This window comes from Gigantopelta aegis, chromosome 6 (assembly GCF_016097555.1).
Source record: "Gigantopelta aegis isolate Gae_Host chromosome 6, Gae_host_genome, whole genome shotgun sequence".
Lineage (NCBI taxonomy): Eukaryota > Metazoa > Mollusca > Gastropoda > Neomphalida > Peltospiridae > Gigantopelta > Gigantopelta aegis.
Genome location: NC_054704.1, coordinates 60,789,075 through 60,811,936, shown reverse-complemented (window position 1 = coordinate 60,811,936; position 22,862 = coordinate 60,789,075). Strand labels below are relative to the sequence as shown.

Here is a 22,862-nt window from a genome sequence, read left to right as displayed (position 1 = left end):
GGGTTTTCAGCTCCTACACTCCCCAACCTGGAGGTGGCATGGCAGTTATTAGTGTATGCATATGCAAATGCAGCACTGTTGTAAACAATTTATGTAGACCTCTAAAACCAACGGTGAAGCTATTTTCAACAACTTTATAGGGTTTTTGTTACCATTTTGCTCGTCTGGTAGAATTTTAATAATACTTCTCACTGAATTCGGATTACCCATTCGAGCACTCCCATTGTAACTGCCTGCTGGTAAATGAAATCGGCCAAAGTTTCTGAATGCCTTTTAATTTAATAGATGCGTTTGGCTCCAAATTTCCCCAGAAAACACATACTGGTTTGGATGCATATTATACATACCGGAGAACTTATCAATTGAATAAAAACTAACTCTTTGGTTGTTTTACAAACATTTTGTTTTGGACATTCTGAAATGAAATGCTGTAACGTGTGCTCAAAATTTTAGTCGCAGACGGGTGAAAACAAAATAAGGTTTTGACTTGATCAGCAATGTTTTTACATGCCTATGGTGACCTGGTGACTGTAAAGAGCACACCATTTAATCTATGACATGAACATAATGTAAATACGTTTTTAGTTAAAAGTGTGCATTGTTCTTAAAAATATTCTATATACATGTATTTTACAAGTTACAAATATTTTTCCAAAAGATGAATTTGATGTAAATTATTGCACGGAGTGTTGAAATGTGAACAAAAATGGCGACATTTCTGCTGGGGATTGGGGATGTTTTTGAGGGGGCTATTTTCTTTTCTTTTTTTACTCGCTGTCGGGTATGACTGAACAAACTTTTGACTAGCCCTACCATAAAAAACACTCACCACAAGTGTTAGGCTACTGTATTTTAGATGTCATGCCACCATTGCTCGATACAGTGGCGCTGCATGCGATAAAAAAAAGATAAAGTTTGTTTTGTTTAACACTGATTTATTAATCACTTTATATGCACTTTCACACAGACAGGAAAGCACATACCACAGCCTTTGACCAGTCAAGGTGCACTGGTTGGAATGAAAACAATAACAGTCAGTTGCAGGGCTATAGCTCTGGTTGAGCAAAACATTTCGCCAAATTATCTAAAACAATGCAATACCCACTTATTTTCCTACAAAACACCAATTATTACTGAAATTTTTTCACCAAATTAAAATAAAATTTGCAACTGGCGAATATTTGGCGAGTGGCAGAGCTAGCCATGATTGAATGAATCCACTGAGTGGTTTGTTCCTGCGACACAAGCACCTCAGATGAACACTCAACCGACAGAGATAAATGCCATCCACCTGCATGCAGTAGTAACATTTCCCTTTAATTTCTAACAATGTTAATTTCCTTCCAGACTGATATTTCAGAAGCAATGATTGTTTTCCACTCCATTAAAAAATAAAATAATAAAAATAAAAATTTGAGTAAATGCATATTGAAGTGATGTCCCAATGATCGATTGTGTGTGGAAATCTTAACTGTAATTGTTTTTCCAGTTTAGATGATGCAACTGATGCAAATATGTAGGGTTTGGCATTTGGTTTAATCTGTACATACATATTTCTTTTTTTTTTAAATAGTTATTAAAGAAATTTGTAGAGCAAAAACAACAATAGGTTCAGTGTTTATAATTCAAATCCTTCTTATGTACATATAATTCTGATTGTGTAATCTAAAGTTTATTTGTTAATGTAAACCGATTATAACCGATAGCATATTGTAACTGGAAGATTGTTTGAAACAACAGCATGAAAAAAAATGAAAGTCTCATAAATGTTGGAGGGGTGGCAGGAGACATTTGGGAGCAGGTAAACTCACTCCAAAACCAACTTGCCCCAACAGTTGGTCAACTCGCCCACCACGCTGTTTAGTCAACTCACCCAAAAAATGTTACCAACTCGCCCCATCGATTGGTCAACTCTTCCCAGATGCACTTTATTTTGTTCGAAGTACAACATATTAGAAAGAAAGAAAGAAGTGTTTTATTTAACGACGCACTCAACACATTTTATTTATGGTTATATGGCATCAGACATATGGTTATGGACCACATAGATTTTTTTAGAGGAAACCCGCTGTCGCCACATAGGCTACTCTTTTACGACAGGCAGCAAGGGATCTTTTATTTGCGCTTCCCACAGGCAGGATAGCACAAACCATGGCCTTTGTTGAACCAGTTATGGATCACTGGTCGGTGCAAGTGGTTTACAACAACATATTAGATTTGATGGAACTGCAATATATTTCATGCCAAAACATACAGTTGAGTGTTCAAAGGTGTACATTGTCACATAGTAACACAGCAATGAATAATTATTTAACTGTTTTTGTTTGCTGTAACCAGACTGGCACAGATAAGGACAAACTCACATACACGTCTTTAAAGTGGTGTGCATGCAGACAGAATGTCAGTGGTCAAAAAGTCAACAGACAAAATGTCAATGGTCAATATGCCAATGTACAAAATATCAATGGAAAATGTCTACCATTAATGTGGTATCTGGGTCAAAATACCAACCTGTGTGTATATGTACGGGCGTGTGATTTATCATAGGAAATACTTCCTAAGTTGAAAATTGTTACGAGACTGAAATAATCTCAATAGTTGAAAATTAAATTCCTTGCTCCTTACAAAATTTGGAATCATTAAAGGAATTCTTGCGCAAGGCTTTTAGACTGGTATGCATATTCAACAATATATAATGCACATTATTACTTAATATCAACATTGTTACAAGTATAATCTTATAGTTAAAACAGTTAAATGTGACGGATATTATATATATATATATAACGGGCACAGCCATTTTGTACCATCCCAGTGGTTATGTAATACTTAACGTGTCACAAATTAGTCTTAGAACTGATGAAACAAAACGTACCTAATTTTTGCGGATGCATCGCAATATTCCGTAATAATATCCATCCCAGTAAGCCAGCAATAAGTATATATTATTTTTCAATACAACATAAACCACCATGCATTGTCCAAGTGTCGAAATAACTGTATTATGTTTTATCCATTCATTAACCCCATGTACTGAAATGATTATCTATTCGGAGTGTTTTCTTAGTTAATTGGGCTTTTCTTTCTGTGGCCTGTACCTGTGGTTCCTGATTGGCAGGTATATATTTGGACGGTCACCAGTCAAAGTGTCCAGACAAAAAAAATATGTGCCCTGTAAAACCCTTGATTAAGTAGACTTTCCCATCTAAAATGATCACAAAACTCACCAATTACGTAGTCCCAAAGAAAATTATCACTTGGATATTGTGAGTGGTTGTTTTTTCTTTTTATTTATGGACAGAAAAGTTGTGATTGGGGCGAGCTGTCCAAACACTGGGGCAAGTTGGTAACTTTTTGGGGGCGGTTTGACTAAACAGTTTAGGGCGAGTTGACCAACAGCTGGGGACAGTGGGGCGAGTTGGTTGGGGCGACTTGGTTTTGGGACAGTTGACCAGCTTTCAAACATTGCCTCCCCAACTCTAAAAATTATGCCTTTCCCCTACCAGGGTTGAACGCGAATTAATATATAACTGGCCAATTTGCTTGCATCTTCCGATGCCTTTGCATCCGATTTAAAATGTTGAATTTTTCTTTGAATTTGGAACGGGGTATACAAAGCCTTAATATCAGTCGACGAATCATTTAGCTTCCATCTGTTCCTTACCAAAATTAAAGCAGCAAATTTATCATTGTCAGACTGTGCAACGTTTAATGCTTTGATATACTTTTCTAAATCAACATCCTCCATATTAGCAAATACAGGTAAATTGCACAAAAAGTGACTAAACTAAGTGCAAGCTTGCCATGACACCGCGTAACTATAATTTCGAATTTAGTTGAACATAAGATCAACAACTCTGGCGCATGCGCATATTTAACTTCCTACTTAAGACACTTTTCCTATTGATCAACAAACAGTTACTGAACAAATCATTAGTGCAGTCGTGTTTAAATGATCACTGATGTTGTTTGTTGTTCAGTGTCACAGCTGATTCTCCGTCTTCATATAATATGTCCAGTAAGCAGTGATTGGTAGGCCTTAAATATACTTAACGTCTTAACCATTCGTTAAGTCATTCTCCGAACCTAATTTCCAGTTTCTGAATCTCAGTAAGAATAATGATAATCAATCTGACCAATTTTCTGTATTACTGGTCATAAGCAGTCACTTTGAGATTATTTCAATGTTTAAAAATAGACACTTATGCAAATAGCCACCTTTTTATGACTGTTTCTAGGATTCTAATGAGAACTAAACTGGCCATTAGCCTTAGGCAGCAAAATTTCTAGTCTGAACCTTGTTACATACCCTATATGTAGGTGGTATTCAAAACTTGTGGCACCATGTTTCAGGCGTTTCCCAACCGAAATAGTGCAACAAATGGACACACAAATCAAAAATGTATAACCTACCATACTTAAAGTATTGACATAATGTGCCCCGTGCACTATAAAATGTGTTAAGTCCAAACTATGATTGTTAATAGTCCCAAACATCTGCCTTCAAATGATTTTGACATCAAAAATCACATCTAGAAGAAGATGTGACCAAGTTGGCCACATCACATTTGTGTGATATTACCATGCAAACTCAGTTTTAAATCAACTGGGTGTTTAGACTGTACTCCTGTAGGCGCTGATTGTGATATATTTGACAAGTTATATCCCATTTCTCAAGTACCAATCCATTTTTAAAAACAAGAAGTGCCATTGTTTACCCCCCCCCCCCCCCCCCCCCCCCCCCCCGCTTCAGCACAGCTTTTAATCTGCCGACCAATCCGACTCAACTTTTTCAAATCGGCTGACCAATCAGATACAGTTCCTGTCTGTTTGGACTTTTTCATATTTCGCCATAAAGGAGTACTTAATAGAGTCAAATATGAGCCTTATATGTTGGAAAGATGCACACTTTAATGAAATTTGATCTGGCAATAAGAAAACTTTGCAAAGCTCAAAAAGAACAGTTTATAGAACAATCATGTACTATGCTTGTGGGTATATTAAAACAAATACATTAGCCTACATAGCCTGTATATTATCACTATAGTCTGAGGTTCTTTCCCTCAAATGTTGTGGAAATTTGTTCCATACATGAAATAAATTATTTGTCAGTATCATTTTATTTTGCAACTAAAACCAAAAAGTAGTTGGGGGGAGTAGGTTGAAAGAAACTCACTATGAATACCTCGGCCGAAGTGTGAATACGAATCTTTTCCTTTGAACTTATTTTCGTGTTTATATCCAATTAAGGTTCAACCATGTTGTCTGGGCACACACCGTAGCTATCTGGGCATGCTTCTATTTTTACCCTTAATCATAAGGCATAATAATAAACAATTGTCTTTACTGTTATATCTTTGCCGTTAATTTATTAATATCACAGAAAATAAATAATGGTAAATACTTTTATAAATGTACATAAGATATCTATAATTGTTACTATTACAGAAATATGTAAGATGTAATGCTATAGGCTGGTGATTGTGAAAAAGTGTCAAATTTGTCTTTTTCATTATTCAACCGATAATGGTAAGACAAACATTATAACGGTAAAGACAAACATTATAACGGTAAAGACTCATGACATGATGCAAGTGGCTTTTAAAAACAGATCATTGATCATTGCTGACTATTTAGTTTTTCTTTCGTTTGTTAGAAAGTCACAGACCATTTGACTAAAACATGATTTGATGCGCAGTACTTTGTGGCATATTGACCAATCAGAGCTAGCTATCGGGGTCAGATTATTTTTACTCTTGGAATTCTACATGCACATGCTGGTCTACTTGACAACTTAGTATGCATTGATGATGGTGTCTAAAATAATGGGTTTTTTGTTATCTTTATTATGGCATCCCACATTTGGAATAAAATTCTTTTTAATAACATATTTTAATTTTTTTTATCAACAGTATTGGGACCCTTCTAGATCAATAACGTAATGCTGATTTGACATAGGTGTCAGAGCCGTTCGTAACTGGTAGTGGTATTTCAAATGATATGATCATTGCAAAATGTTGAGGGAGAGAGACTGGTTGCATAATTGTTGAATTAAAAATGCCATGTGAATGTCAATGCCCCAACCAACACTATTAATTGAACTAATTGTTGGCCTATGTTTAACAAGGTTTTGTTTTTTTATATAATAATATGAGGGATTAAATTCAATCGGTAGTGCACACCTGAGATGTTCGGGTAATAGTTCTAATTGAACAACCTCCTCAAAGCCAGTGGGTTTTTCTCATCCCAACTATCCTAATCTTTTCTTTTTCTTTTTTTAAAGATTTATTGCCCCCAGAACATAGCCATATGAATGTCAATGTCCCAACCAACACTCAGTTGAAGTAATTGTAGGCCTACGTTTCCCAACTTATTTTAAAAAATGTTTTAATAATATGACTCGGTAGTGTACACCTTAGATGCTCGGGTCATAGTTCATGAACCGCCTCCTCGGAACCAGTGGTTTTTGTCCCATCCCAACTATCCTAATCTTGTTTGTTGTACATAATAATGAAATTCAAGACAAGTTTATTCCTACACATGTTCAGCTGCACATTCATCAAACCCTCTAACACTGAAAAGGTATCTATAATTGTGTGCATCAAATTATCTGAATAGTACATATTGTAATTAAAAAATCAAATTTTCTGCATCAGTGTATGTCATAATTATATTTTTATAGCACTGAAATGTTTTAGTAACTCCATTCCTGAAAGAAAAGAAGTCAAACTACACTAATGAACCAAACAACATAAAATTACAAGAAAACATTATAATATTATTGGTTTATTGGTTCAATTTTGCAACATGTCTCTATATTTACCTGTATGAATTTATAAATTAATCATGCTTGGTTTTCACTTGCCATAGCATTATGATGAGTGATTTTTCTCTTGCCTAAGCATTTTGAGGTGTGCGATTTTTCACTCACCATGGTGTTTTAAAAGCCAAGGACTGGTTAATAAGTGTAAACATTGACCGTTTAAAACAATATACTCTGAGTGAGTGAGTGTGTGTGTGTGTGTGAATTAATTCCTAATTAATTCAGGCGCATGTGCCGGGAATGGGTCAAGCAAATGTTTTTTGTTTTTTTTCCTGGGATGTATGACTCGACACTCCTAAAAACATCACTCGTCACAATCCAGCCCCCATCCTGCTAAAATTTGTGCACATGAGCCTGTAATTATTTTTATAATTTAATACCGTATAAGTTGTTTATGGGCTATTTTCACAAAAAGAAGAAAATAACGGTAAAGACATTGCAGCTTTAATATTTTCCACAAAACGGCATATAATACAAATAAACAGGGATGCACATAAAAAGCATTATCACTTGATGTGCATACTGGATATAATATTTGGCCATGGAATAGCAAAACTCCCTAAAATACTAAGTGTTTGCCTTTAAACTGCAAAATGTAAGTAAACCACTCATAAATACATAAGTTTTTTAAATTTCAATTTAAAATATTAAAATAAAACTACATTGCATACAACTTTAAGTCACATCTAGGTCAAGCTTAGATCAACATGTTAAGTACATGAATACCAGCTGGTTATCTTTATAGGCAAGTTATTTTTAATTCTTAGAAAACTTTTTTCAATGTTATACTTATTAATAATTGTGTCTTTACCATTAGTTTAATAAAGTATCTTGGAAGCATGAAAAACCCATCACAGTTCTTGGCTTTTAAAAAAACAAAGGTGAGTGAAAAATCGCACACCTCAAAACCAGGGGTGGGATGAAATAAAATTGTCAATCGGTCCCACTTGAGTATTCAGTAAGTACTGTGTCCTGAAAATTAATAAAAGATAGCACCGTTGAAGCGTTTGACAGCCTGAGCTAGCACATGTTTAGACAAAGAGATTAATATCATCATCGCTGATTGGATGAAATTTGACCTATACTGGCTCTAGAGAAAACCAGTATGTGTAGCTGTTCTACTCACTCCCACTAGTTAACAAAAAAGGTGGAAAACTTTTGTTAATTTTAAAATCCTTTATTGAATACACTACATTGAACAGTTAACAATAAATACATTTATAGATTATTTCAGCATAGTTTATGTTATTTCATGCATTTTGTCTTGCACAAAAGCCTCCTGCTTCGGACTAGGATGTTCGACCCGACAGCTCCGTAGGCCTACACAGGTGTTGATTGTAACCAGTTGCAAACTCTGGGTCCTTTGTTTTAATTGGAGTGTAATACCTTGATAGCTCTCTCACCCAGAATGGTGTTATTGTTAATGTCTGTTTAATCTCTTGACAGGCTCAGTGACTTTGACAAATGTCTAGCCTGGTGGCAGTGGATTGACACTACTGTAGGTCAGACTTCAGTACTGGCGATATAGGGGCCTATACTTAGGCAGACTTTAAAATCACAGATGTCTGAAACACCAGCCATATAAACCACTATTTATTTATTTATTTATTATTATGGTTCCATTATTATTTTAAATCATGCACGAGATACCGATGTCTGGGCAGGCCGGTCCACTTGACGGATAGGAATTTGTTCCAGTAATAGAAATGGACAGGTGCTTCGGACTGATAAGAATGACAAAAGTGGGACTGGCTAATACATGTTTTAAACAATAATTTCGGTCTCAGAGATCGAGAATCGGTCCCAAACTGGGGGAAAAGGGCTTTTCCCCACCCCTGCTCAAAACGCTTAGGTGAGTGAAAAATCGCACTCATCAAAATGCTAAGGCGAGTGTAAACCAAGCATTATTAATTTATGAAGTAATTGGTACATGCAAATGCAGAGACATATGTTGCAAAAATGAACCAAGAAACCAATAATATTTTCTTCTAGGCCTATTCCTACATACAATGTACCTATTACCATTTCTTTTCCTTCTTTTTATTATTCCGTCTATTTTAAAGAAAGTAGAAAGTTACACTTTTGACATTTTCGGGACCGTACGTAAGCTTTGTGGGCTAACAGTTATGAACTAATCAAGACAATTTTAATGACTCCTCTGATTTCCGTTACAAGTTCATTTGTGTAGGATACAGAAGCCACTATTTAATTCAGTTCCTTTCTCCTATTTTTCATGACTATATGTGATGTGATCTATTATCTTAATAATAAATTAACTAGGCAAAGGAGTTTTGATCGGATTGGTATGTCTTTGAAGATGTTTATTAAACCAGTGTTTTCCAATTTGTATAGCAAAGATAAGTACCAGTCATATATTAAAAGCTTGCATGGATGCTACTGTTCTCGTCATATTGTATTTTTTTCGGGTATTATTAAACAGGTTTTTCTATCTTCTACATAACGTAGCGAACTTGACATTTTTTCATCGACTGAGTGTTAAGACAGTATTCCATTAAACACTTATTTTGAAATTTTCTACAAGTTGTCCCAAACTCTTGAATAGTCATCCATTGGTTTTATGGTCTGTGTTTTTATTTTTATTTCAGATGAAATGTGTGAACTGCAGGCCACTATTGAGTTTATGGTAGAGCTCAGTAAATTCTACAATGTTGACTTGTTCCAACGTGGGTAAGTACAGGCCTGGAATAGGGGGTTGAAAAATATTACTTCTGGGGCAAATGGAATATGACAGTCGGGCAAATAATGAGTAAGACCTCACTTGCCCATGAAATATTAAACAATTAAATTCCCGGGTCCAACCGGGAATAAAATGATGGGATTTCCAGTTGTCCCAGCAGGATCCTGCTACATTCCTGTGGGATCCCAGTCATATTCTGGTAGAATCCTGCTCTATCCCGGTCATATTCCAGCCTTTCCCTAGGCATGATAAAATTATGTACATGTAAATCCTAGACATCTCTGCAGAATATCAAGACAGAATTCCTGGGCAATCTTGCATGGATATTTGATTCATCCTTCCCAAACAGGAATCACACATTTCTGGATATAACAATTAGAAGTTGAAAAATCTTGCCTAAACTAAATTAACAATTGTACTGCAGAAAAAATGCATAATTTAGCAAAATTATCTGCTTACCCAGAGCTAGCCCCAATTCTGGAACCCAATCTGTTGTATAAGCATGCCCACATGGACTACACACACATATATATGACAGTAGAGTGGTAACCCTAGATATCACCAGTTATTTTATGAAAGGGATTTTGTTTTGTAATGATTTTTTTTAAAGGTGTTATTACTGCCACTGTTCATTCTTGTAATGAATTAGTATATTTAATGGATAATATAAAATTTCACAGCAAAGACCTGTAAAAAGGAAAGAAGCTGGCATTGACCATTATGGTGAGTAGGCTGACTGTTTTATGGACACAGTTACATGTAGTTATCTGTATCCTTTACAGTAACAATGTGATGCTAGAACTCTTATTATTGTTATAAGAAAAATGTTTTAACACATAATCATTTACCAACAGTTTGTGGGAGTGTTGTTGACCCATTAGTTTACAGTTCCATATTGCACAATACTTTTGTTGTGATCATTTGTCATTGATCTAATTGTCAAAACATCTACTAATAGTAAAGCTTTCTACATTATTTTGTCAGGGTGTGTAGTTTCAATTGGGTTCACGCATACCTTCACAAAAAGTGAACACCAGAGAATAATAACAATTTTTATTCTCTAAATAAGCTTATTATAATTAATATTTATTTTGTTTCCATTATAGAAGGGGGTGTTTCCAATTTATCCCATGTTGTGCCCCCGTTACCAAATATCTTGGATCTACCACTTATCGCCTGTAGAGTTCAACTGCCACTCCCATCCCCAATTCCTATGAGCAAGCATGTTAAATATGGTTTAATAACTTCCTTTATATACATGTATGATGTAAGGTCAGTGACAGGAAATTGTGTCACTATCATTTTGTGTTTGTGCAGATAATAAAACTTGCATGTACATGTATGATGTAAGGTCAGTGACAGGACATTGTGTCACTATCGTTTTGTGTTTGTGCAGATAATAAAACTTGCATGTACATGTATGATGTAAGGTCAGTGACAGGACATTGTGTCACTATCGTTTTGTGTTTGTGCAGATAATAAAACTTGCATGTACATGTATGATGTAAGGTCAGTGACAGGACATTGTGTCACTATCGTTTTGTGTTTGTGCAGATAATAAAACTTGCATGTACATGTATGATGTAAGGTCAGTGACAGGACATTGTGTCACTATCGTTTTGTGTTTGTGCAGATAATAAAACTTGCATGTACATATATGATGTAAGGTCACTGACAGGACATTGTGTCACTATCGTTTTATGTTTGTGCAGATAAAAAAACTTGCATGTACATGTATGATGTAAGGTCAGTGACAGGAAATTGTGTCACTGCTGTCCAATGTTAAATCCATTTTGGGGTAATGGTACAATTTTCTTCTTTTTTAAAGTTCCCTACCAGTCCAACTAGAGGGGACTATAGGTTTCATCTTGTTGTTAATAACATTATTGCACTAAAAAGACCTTGCTGTACTGAGAACAAGTGACAAAATCTGTTGTGTCCAAATTAGCGAGATATAAAGCCCTGTTTCCTTTAATATCAAGCCAAACTGGTGTTATTGACAAAAAAAACACGTAAAAGGAAGTTTGAATGCCCATTGATGCCAAGGGGCCAATTGGCTGCAGTAAGCTTGGGGCCAGTTAGGAGCCATAGTTGATTTCCAACAACGGTTCACACTAGACTGACACTGATTTTTAAAGTGCTTACCCCAAAATGTGGTTGCTATTGGCGATCAGTTGACTGATTATTCACCTACCTAGCTTTCAAACAAAACATAGTACATGTACAGTAAATCACTGGTTCATACGTACATGTTGAAATAAAATGAGCACTGTTTAGTGTTTATATATTACATGTATTTATATTTCAGATTTTACCAAATAAGATGCATCTTGAAAAATCCACCTCGTGCACCAGCGAAAATAGAAGTCAGTTTGCCTGCCAGCAATCCTGGTTTGTATAATATATTTTGTATTAAACTATTCTATATTATAAGGATCAAGTACCAGCAAAATGTCCACAAGTTCATCCCCTTCCTTTGAACTTTAAAACAAATGTGTCCATCTATATTCAATAGTTATCATTTATGTGCTAACAACATCCTCTATAATATTGGTAAAAAATTATTAATAAACTTAGTAGACTCCACAGGGAGGTAGCAATGCCAGTAACAGATAGTGCAGTAACTGTTTAAGATGTTAATAGATCTATATTAAATTTTTGGCTTATGTATGATACATATTGCCATAGGTGTGTAACACAATAGAACGACAATTTCCCTCCAGCCATGTTCAAATTTCTTTTTCCTTTTACTTCTGAGTCAGTATTTAATAAATTTTCATTAACCCACCAAGCTAAACCTCTAGCCCAAATTCTTGACTGAAATATACCTTGGGAAAAAACCAGACCTTGCTTTTTAAGGTGTGCGGGTGCGATCGTGCTTGTACAGCGCACGTAATTTCAATCTGGTGAGTGTGAAAAATAACGCATGTTACACATAACAAACAGCGCACGTAAAATAATTTTGTATGTTGATTGCCACTATTTACCGTATGTAGCTGATAGAAAGATCCATTTAATAATACCAGAAAAAAATGTTACAAGAACGGTAGCGTGCATGCAAGATTTTAATATATGACTGGTACTTATCTTTACTATACAAATCAAAAAACACAGGTTTAATAGACATTCTTTGTCTCTTTAATTTATTAATAATTAGAAACAGTCCACTTTTGTAAGGTAATAGATCACAATGTCTGATACGGATAACTCATACTGTTCATATAGTTATGACAGAAAGAGAAAAGGGATTGAATTAAATAGTGGCTTCTGTAGCCTATACAAATGAACTTGTTACGGAAATCAGCGTTGGTAAAATTATCTTGATTAGTTCATAACTATTCGCCTACAAAGCTTACATGAGGTCCCGAAAATGGCAATCATGTAATTTTATACTTTCTTTACAAAGAAAAAGAAATGAAATTTAGATGGAATAATAAAAAGAAGGAAAAGAAATGATAATGGGTATGTAGGAATATCTTTAAAAAAAAATCAAATAAAACTTCATTTAAATATTTGTATTTCAGCCAGAGGTTAATGAATGTGCATATGTTATTTATATATATATATATATATATATGTACACACTATAGTAACAGTAATCAGTGATCATTGCCGACTATTTAATTTTTGTTTTGTTTGTTAGAAAGTCACGTACCATGTGACTGGAACATGATTTGATAAGCAGTACTCTGTGGCATTTTGACCAATCAGAGCTATCGGGGTGAGATTATTTTTACTCTTGGAATTCTGCACGCACACGCTGGTCTACTTGATAACTTATTACGCATTGATGATGGTGTCTAAAATTATGGAGTTTTTTATTATCTTTATTATGGCATCCCAGAGTTTTTATATATTTTTATCAACAACATTGAGGCGTAGATCAATGACGTAACACTGTCAGAGCCGTTCGTAACTTGTAGCGGTAGGTCAAATGACATGTTACAAAATGTTGAGGATGGGAGACTGGTTGCTTAATTGTTGAATTAAAAATGCCACATGAATGTCAATGTCCCAACCAACGCTATCAATTGAAGTAATTGTAGGCCTACGTTTCACGAGTTATTTAAAAACATTTTTTAATAACATGAGTCGGTAGTGCATACCTGAGATGCTTGGGGTCGTAGTTCATGAACCACCTCGAAACCAGTGGGTTTTTCCCATCCCAACTATTCTAATCATGTTCGTTGGACATAATAATGAAATTCAAGACAAGTTGATTCCTATATATGTTTAGCTGCACGTTCATCAAACCATTTAACACTGGAAAGGTATATATATATATATATAATTGTGTGCATCAAATTATCTGAATAATACATATTGTAATTAAAAAATCAAATTGTCTGCATCAGTGTATACATGTTATAATTATATTTCTTTAGTACTACTCCTGAAACTTTTTAATAAATTATAACTCCATTCCTGAATGGGAAAAGAAATCAGACTACACTAATGAACCAAACAACATAAAATTAGGAGAAAACTTTATTGGTTTATTGGTTAATTTTTGCAACATACATGTATGTCTCTGCATTTGCATGTACCGATTACTTCAAAAATTAATAATGCTTGGTTTTCACTCGCCTTAGCATTTTAATGATTGCGATTTTTCACTCGCCTTTGTTTTTCAAAAGCCAAGGACGGAAAAAAACCTGGATGCTCAACAAAAAACAAAAATCATTTTGTTTATTTTATTTTTTTATTTTTAAATTTTAATTATTTTATTTTATTGTTTTAATAAAAAAAATTTTTATATTTTTACGATAACAAAATAATGTTTAAATGGGTGTCATGAAGTTGCATATGGAGGTTCCAAATGGCCGTAACAAACGTGGCTCTGGGAATCTTAATTGGGAAAAAGCTGAGTATCGTATTGGGAATGTATTCATATTAGAATGGGAACGATTATGAATCCAAAAATGTATTATATAGATTATCTGCTGATCAACCTAAGTGCTGATTCAGGTCTTGACCTTGACCTTAAGTTTTTTTCAGTGGTAGCCCACAGGCTATCAGGTTATAAAATCTAGTAGTCCTGAGTAAAAATAGGTAGCCCCATAACTTAAAAAAAGAAAAAACCCCAGAAAATCATTTATTTTTATTTAAACATGTTGTTTTAGGGTGGTTGTTTTTAAAATCATGAGCAATATACTGTGAAATATACACTTATGAAAACTATATGATAGCCCTTATAATGAACAATAAAGTTTTTAGTTTAAATCATTAAACTTAATCTGGGGGAAATATTCAAAACTATAACATTAATTTGTGACAAAATGAAGTGTCTCATATGTGGCATTATATGTATGGAGCAAAAAAAAAAAAAAAAAATAATAATCTCTACCTACCCACATTTGAAACTACTGGTCGGAAATGGACAACACAGATATTTTTAAGGATGGCCTCAAAGGAGGGGTAAATATGGTATGAATATATGTTTTTTTTAAAATATAACAACCACCACCACCAAAAAACTACATATTCTATCTACAGTAACTTGTTTGGTACAATTCCAGAAACACACAGTAGTGGGTTTTTTTATTATTATTATTAATTTTTTTAGGCCTAATCTCGCAATGAAGGCTTACAAAATACAACACTTCATACTTATTACATTATTCATACATTATTGACTTAATGTGCACCCTGCACTAGTGTAGAACTGCCTGCTAATCGAAGTATCCTGAACATCGATGTTGCATATTTTAATACTTAAAATGGTTGTAACTATCTTTAATAGATGTCATTTTGAAGAATCTTAACATAACTTGCCTTTATTCCAAAACAATAGCGGTTTTTATTGATGACAATAAACTTGTAAATGCCATAAGCCAATTATCCCATACAGAGGATCGCCATGTGTGTCACGTGACAAGATCAGATACTATTTTGAGTGAGGTTATCGCGCAAAGCAATAGTAAACGATAAAAGAGATTTAATTTAAAATAATTTGTAAGAAAGATTAATAGTTTTAACATTGAAAACGTTCGTCAATTTATACATTGCTTTAACATATTAATAGATATGAATTTTGTAAACAATAATCTGACAATTTTCAGGTAGCCTAGAAGGAAATAAACCGCAATTGAGTTGGTTTAGTTTAGATTTCAGCTGGCGGCAAATAGTCTTGATCATACAAGGTATTAGTTATAAGTAGGCATCAAAACAACGGGCCGTGTTGATTGTGATAACTGACTATGAATAGATAACCCATGGCCCAAAAGAAAATTCCATGACCCGTATGAACCCTGTATATCTGGCCACTGAATTACCTCAAATTATTTGTATTAGTCTGCTATGTTAAAAAAATCCTACCACTGGCAAATATATTCCTTTATTTCACTAAATCATATTGCGCAATGGGTCAGACTAGGGGAGCAGTTAACAGTTTCAGTGACTTGTGGCAGCAGAGTGTGTGCACATGAAAGGTGGAATATCAGACACCTATTAATTAAAGGTCTTGTTGATTGTGGAGTGACTGGACATGCTAAAACATTTAGTAGCGCGGCGGACTACTGGGGTTAGACAACTGGTAGTCCCAGTGAGAAATCGGTAGCCAAGACACCCTGCGCTACCGCTAAGGTCGAGCCCTGTGATTGTTGCAGTTAAATGAGAGGTTAGGTTAATGTGCCAAAACACCCCAGGCTACCGCTAAGGTCGAGCCCTGTGATTGTTGCAGTTAGATGAGAGGTTAGGTTAATGTGCCAAAACAGTTGACAAAACATTTACTTTGTTCTTGAAATATTCTCTGATGTCAGCCCACCAGATCTCCCCATTACCACATTCTGGTGGTTGATCAGACTTATAAGGAAGAGTAACCAATGCCACTGAAGACATGTCTGTACAATGGGATGTTCAGGCCAGTCCATGGGTTGGGGATGGGGTGAGACATGAGTGTTACAATTAGGCAAGTAAAATTTGCATACATAAAAACAGAAAACAATTTTCTTCACATCCTTATATGTGGTCATACGGAAACATAAACATTCTGAATCATTAATTAAAAATGATGTGTTGTGAGCAAGAATACACCAAAAGGCTATCACAAATATGGGGTTTCGAATACCAGTAATTACGGTAACAGTGAATATACCTATACTATACTACTGACTGACATAACGAAGCATTCTACCCGTGAACGAAAAATCTGAAATAACATTTTGATAATAGGATGTGTTTAATATATTAAAGTTATGTAAAGGGAGATGAAAATTAAATAGCTAAATGCCAATTTAAAAAAAAGAAAAAAAACTATTAAAAAGAAAAACCAAACAATATAACTATAAAAGCAATGTAAATATTGTCTAGTAGAAAAGAGGCTCTTTAGGCAGATATGTGCTGCATGAACATCCTCTCCAAAACGGAAAGAAATGGACTTTTCAGTGTTAATAAAATCATGGAAAATTGTTTTTATTGTGTAGAAGCCACGAATCCCTTTGACCTACAAGTGTTGAAGCATCCATATAGGAAACAAGTTGGGAGGAGGGGAATGGGACTGCCACGTAGATCCACCAAAAATCAAGGTGGCGTTTTGTTTGTTCTTGTTCTGGAGTTGTTTTTGGTTTTGTTTTTTTGTTGTTTTTTTGTTAAAATAGTACCTTGGCTTAGGCTTAGGCTTAGGCTTATCTTTTGTTGCAGTTCTGATGAATGTCAATTAAGTATTTTTTTATTTTTTTATTTTTTAAAATATTGGGCTCAGTTTGGATGTACATGGGTTTCACTGCATAATGTAAAGTAATTCTACAGGCATATGTAATAGTACATAATTAATACATGACTGTTATGATCATGACAACAGTAACATTATTTCAACATTTTGTAACAGGCTTATTTTCATTTATGACAGGAGGCACAAATTGATTGACATAGGTCTGATATGAACTTATTACCCATATGGTTAAAAATATCTTGGTTCATAACAAAGTGATATGTCCCACTAGAACGCCAAGAGACGTAACACTTCAACCAAATGAGTTTAATGATATAATTTAAGATCGATTATGGGTAATAAATAGGATATTAAACTAGCTTCCTACAGCAAACAAAATAATTCTGCCACCAACATGTGATACATTTAATATCCTATAAATGTTGGTAAAATTTCCAGAATATCTGCAAGATTAATAATGTAGCAAATGGGCCATTTCACGTCACATAAGTTACAATTTGAAGCCAGGAATGACAAATAAGATCAATCCAACTTTCACAGGAATAGAGCGTTTGACTCTCTTATTTTTTATAATGGAGCCGTAATAGTTTATTTCCATGTATCACATGTTGGTAGCAGAATTATTTTGTTTGCTGTAGGCCAATTTTTATTAGTGTCAGGTAGGGTTACATCAGAGAATAAAAATATTTCAATCATATTTATAAAGCCAAAAAATCCTGTGAAGTGTTAGAAGTAGTTTGAAATATTTATGCTTGAACATGAAGCCACATAGTTTATTTATGCACAGATATGAAACGATGCTTTACAGCTGAAATATTATAGGACCATTTGTATATAATAGTATCATGTAAGTTAAGTAAAATATCACGCAAGTTACATCTGTGGAAAACTATTACTATTTTGTCTCCCATGTTTTCATTTTAATAGGAATGAGTTACTTAAAAAAAAAAATATTATGATTTAATTTATTTAAAATGTTAACATATTGTAGTATATTAAAGCCGCACACCCTAGTTCCATCCAGCGAAAATAAATTATAATTTGGTTAATCTACAAACCTGTAACACACTTGGATCACGTTTTTATCAAATGGAGTGAAAAAGCAGGTTTTATATCGATAAATACCATGAGAATCCCCATGTCCCAATTGCTTGAAATAATTTTGAAAGTTAGTATTCTGATGTCACCGGTAGATGTCGCTCGAAGCACAACAATGCCTACGTCACGACAAATTTCACAGACTTGGGGTGCGTTCGTTTCACCTCTCCTGGACATGTTCCAACTGTTCTGTCCTGGTTGTATCCCTTCTCCAGATATCGTAAGACTTAGCAAAATTATTGGTTTTACAGGGTTTGTAACGTTTTGTATTGAGACACTTACTTGTCTGAACTTTATTGTTACTGAAAATGTTCACGAACTGTGAAGAAAAATCTCACAAATGAACAACAAGAAATCGGATGTTGATTGCTCGAACCGTGCACGAGAAAACAAACCGAACCAAAATGATAACGGTCACGTGATATACCAACGTCTGTGACATTAAAAATAGATTGGACCTTGCTTGCTTAACATTTTTTTCTCGACAGAACGTCTTGTGAAAAAATGCATTTCGTGGTTTTACAAACATCAGGAGTACCAAAAAGTACTTCAGGTGAATGGAAATGTGTATTCTAAATAATAAAATGTAAGTAAAGTGCAATTTTATTTATTATGTTTAAAATCTACATATGTTACTGAGAGTACTAAAATTATAGTTACTAAACTCACCAATCCATCTATTTGTCACAGTAAGAACAAGTAATCTTTAGCTGTACAACTCCCTGCCATTAATTACTGATGATTTGTAAAAATGTAGCATAATGTATAAAACTTGCATCTCAAATGTAAATGGTATATAAGAACAGTAATAGAAAATATGTCGTTTCTACTAAGATACCAAATTTAATGCTGGTCATCAGCCTTTGCAATCCACTTCATTATTCAGTTAAATAGTTTATATTATATTAGAGGGGGGGGGGGGGGGGGGGGGGGACTTAGCCCAGTGGTAAAGTGCTCAATTGATGGACAGTCAGTTTAGGACCGATCCCCATCGGTGGCCCCATTTGGCTATTTCTCGTTCCAGGCAGTGGTCTGCAACTGGTGTATTAAAGACTGGTATGTACTATCCTGTCCATGGGATGGTGTGTATAAAAGATCCCTTGCTTCTAATCGAAAAGAGTAGCCCATGAAATTGTGACAACAGGTTTCCTCACTATATATCTGTGTGGTCCTTGACCATATAACCGTAAATAAAATGTGTTGAGTACATTGTTAAATAAAACATTTCCTTCCTTGTTACATTAGCTGAGCATTTATGTTGTTTTGCAAGTCAGGTTGATCGAAGTGAAGCGCCTTGTCGTAAATCACTTTGTTTACACTATGCATACAGGAGTTGACAGCAGCTGACATCACATCCCTTACAAGCTATACAAGAAACAAAATGGCTGACCCACTTAGCAGGAATAATCAAGTGTTTGTTTTTTAATTCTAAAATTATGTGTTTTTCATTTCTTAAACTGTCAGTTTGTGTTGGTGGACCGGGTATGCAACTTTCCAACAGATAAGGCTCATATTTGACTTTACCGTCCCTTTTAAAAAACAAACAACATCAGTACGCTTATATATCCAATACAGACCTTCCAATCCCACATCAAAGAAACAATATCCTCCTTCTGGACCAATATTACATATGTGGTGTTACATTCCTGACCTTACACAAACTCATATTTAAGCCAAAGCACATGGAACTTCATGGAATATCATTCACCATGAATGTTACAGTGTCATTTATTATGGAAATTTATATCAATGAAATATTTATTTATTTATTAACAAACTTAAAATTATTGCAAGTGAGCCTGCCTCCAAACCCCCACTAACATGGTCGGGCTCTCAAATACACACACACACACACAGACACACAGATACACACGGACACACACACACAAACACACAGATACAACACACACACACACACACACACACAGACACACACACACACACACACACACACACACACACACACACACACACACAGACAGACAGACAGACAGACAGACAGATAGACACACACACACACTTGTCCACATAACATACATAAAAGAAACCAAAAGAAAATATAATATTTCAACTAAATATTTAAATAAAATGAAAACTTATTGAAGACATTTTATTTTATATATTTTTTAATTATTAAATCCACACACTGAGAAAGGATAGGTGTTTGGCAATGACAATAAAAATGTTACACTCCTGACAATATATGGGATTTGTAAAATCATGAAGCAGGAGTATGTGGGTGTTTTCATGATGACCCTCCATCTCGGGATATAAAAGATCAGACAACTCAGTAGGAAAGAATACCCAAACAAAGGATGTATATTTATTACCCCAGCAGGCACTCATAACGGGGAAAATAAAAATAATAATTTCTCACTAAGAAATTATCATGCAGTGGTTTAACGTACATTATTATTGGACGATTTGACGCCAGCAAACTAATCACCTTGCCTGTACTAAATATGACGTCATCACAATATTTTGGCAATGCACATACAATGATGTCACATAGTTTAACGCGTTTGCGTTTACGTTTTTCTGGGTTCAGTCTTAAACTTGTAATAAATTTGTAGTTTAATGCATTTCATTATAGATTTTTTTTTCTACAGAATATATAGAACTTTGGGTTTTGAAAATTATCTGTGAACAGTGAATAAAATACAAAGTTAAAGCAATACCCAGAATAGTAAAGTAGTTTACGTCGTTTCTATATACATGGACGTGTAGCCGATGTAGGCTATATTGAAAAATAAAGGCTTTTTAAAACCCCAAATAGCTGGGATAATAAATAGAATAACAAACTTGGTACCAGTTATTATCAAATATATGTCCCTCGTGAAATAATTTTCACTTGTCACTCGTTAAAGCTGGTGACAAGTGAAAATTATTTCACTCGGGACATAAATTTGATAATAACTGGTCACTCATTTATTATCCTCTATTTACATGCCTGACAATTGAGGGTACCTGTATCTGACATTATAATTTATTGGTGCAATAAACATGCAGAAATATATACACAAACAAAAGTTAAAGTTTGTTTTGTTTAACGGCACCACTAGAGCACATTGATTAATTAATCATAGGCTGTTGAATGTCAAACATTATGTAATTTTGGATCATAGTCATTGGAGGAAACCTGCTACATTTTTTCTAATGCAGTAAGGGATCTTTTATGTGCACTTTCTAACAGACAGGAAAGCATATACCATGGCCTTTGACCAGTTGTGGTGCACTGGTTGGAACGAGAAAACCTCTCAAGATTGATTATTTGCCTGGTTTTTATGTGAGTAAGGAGAGTTTTTTCAGGACCTGTTTGTCGATCTTCATAATTCAAAATGCAGTGGACTCTTAAAGTCCCGCCCAGCTACTGTTAATTTATTAGGAATAAAACTCTGTTTACACTGGATGCTGTGTATTGCAGACTTCGGATGCAAATTCAATAACAAAAGAACAGTTTATGTAGTAATTAGCTCTGTCTACACCAGCACACATTATTACCTCTAGTGTCTGCCAGTGGTCACCTTTTAAAAATGACAACAGTTCCCAGTAATTAGCACACCAAAGTGTTACAAAAATAATCGCATTTCTTTGAAGGCTTAATAAACAATGAACCACACTTGTAGTAACGGGTGTAGGTGGCAAGATAAATTGATTATTATTTGTATGTGTTCATACTTGCGTTGCATCATACCAATCTGTTTAAAACAATAAAACTCTAAATTCAGACATTTCATGTAATTTTTACTCATTAATAAAATAATGTTGTTTATTCTGCTTGTTGTTTTGATTACAGTCAAATGTTAATATCCCACTTTCAAAAGTCAGGACTGAACTTGTGTCCCAGCCCGCTTCTCACTGACCACCCTTCATATTTTGTTTATTTTGAATTTGATTGGTTTCTTAGCAACGCATATATTTTTCAGGTTTATACCACTCACTAAAACATGCATTGCTTAGCCTTGCTTTTACAGACGATTTACACTTAGTTTAAATGTTTGGTTAATATATTGCAAGAACCATAACTCTTTACAAACTCTGTCTACACCGGCACTCTGTCTAAACCGGCATATTTTATTGGTCCCTTGTGAATCCGGTTTGGACAGAGTCCATTATATCCATATATTTCGTAATACATGTAGGTGTGAAGAGAAGTTGTCACAAAAACACCAGTACCCTAAACAATAATTGCATCAATTATGCCTTATTTCCACACAGCAATCATTATACATTATACTTTCAGTTGCTATGTCATACAAAAGTCTTTCACTTATGACGATTTTTAGCAACATAATTTTTATTTATTTAATAATGCATGCCAAATATGTGAAATGAACCATTTTTTTCAATAATCACTCACATGGTGACATTTTGAACTGCAGTAAGTACTCTTCTTATTTTCAGCACCCAACAACAGCAGCTTAATACTTCCAGCATGTATCATTGGTGATGCAGCAGTGAGCAAGACCTACCAGATCCAATACCGTGAAGAAGACCTTTCAATCAACGATGCCTTCATGTACCGTGTTCATACCCTTGTTGACAGCTCACAGGTCAGTTCTACAACTGAA

At 34.6% G+C, this 22,862-nt stretch overlaps 2 protein-coding genes across 3 annotated transcripts in view; one reads left to right on the top strand and one right to left on the bottom strand.

Moving 5' to 3' along the window:
* The window catches only part of LOC121374311 (neurochondrin-like), a 36,408-nt gene extending 32,588 nt beyond the window's left edge, over positions 1-3,820 (bottom strand). Inside the window, exon 1 of one of the 2 annotated variants that reach the window (XM_041501369.1) lies at positions 3,665-3,820. In XM_041501369.1, coding sequence (XP_041357303.1) covers positions 3,665-3,748 — 84 coding nt within the window. In that variant the 5' untranslated portion in view covers positions 3,749-3,820. Of the gene's footprint in view, positions 1-3,503; positions 3,599-3,664 lie in introns of those variants that run through there. The other variant, XM_041501370.1, reaches the window with a different exon arrangement.
* Positions 3,821-3,911: 91 nt separating this feature from the next.
* Positions 3,912-22,862, top strand: part of LOC121375354 (protein FAM135A-like) — a 56,059-nt gene continuing 37,108 nt past the window's right edge. The window contains exons 1-4 of the mRNA XM_041502770.1: positions 3,912-4,032; positions 9,430-9,511; positions 11,830-11,912; positions 22,696-22,844. Coding sequence (XP_041358704.1) covers positions 9,435-9,511; positions 11,830-11,912; positions 22,696-22,844 — 309 coding nt within the window. The 5' untranslated portion in view covers positions 3,912-4,032; positions 9,430-9,434. The remainder of the gene's footprint in view (positions 4,033-9,429; positions 9,512-11,829; positions 11,913-22,695; positions 22,845-22,862) is intronic.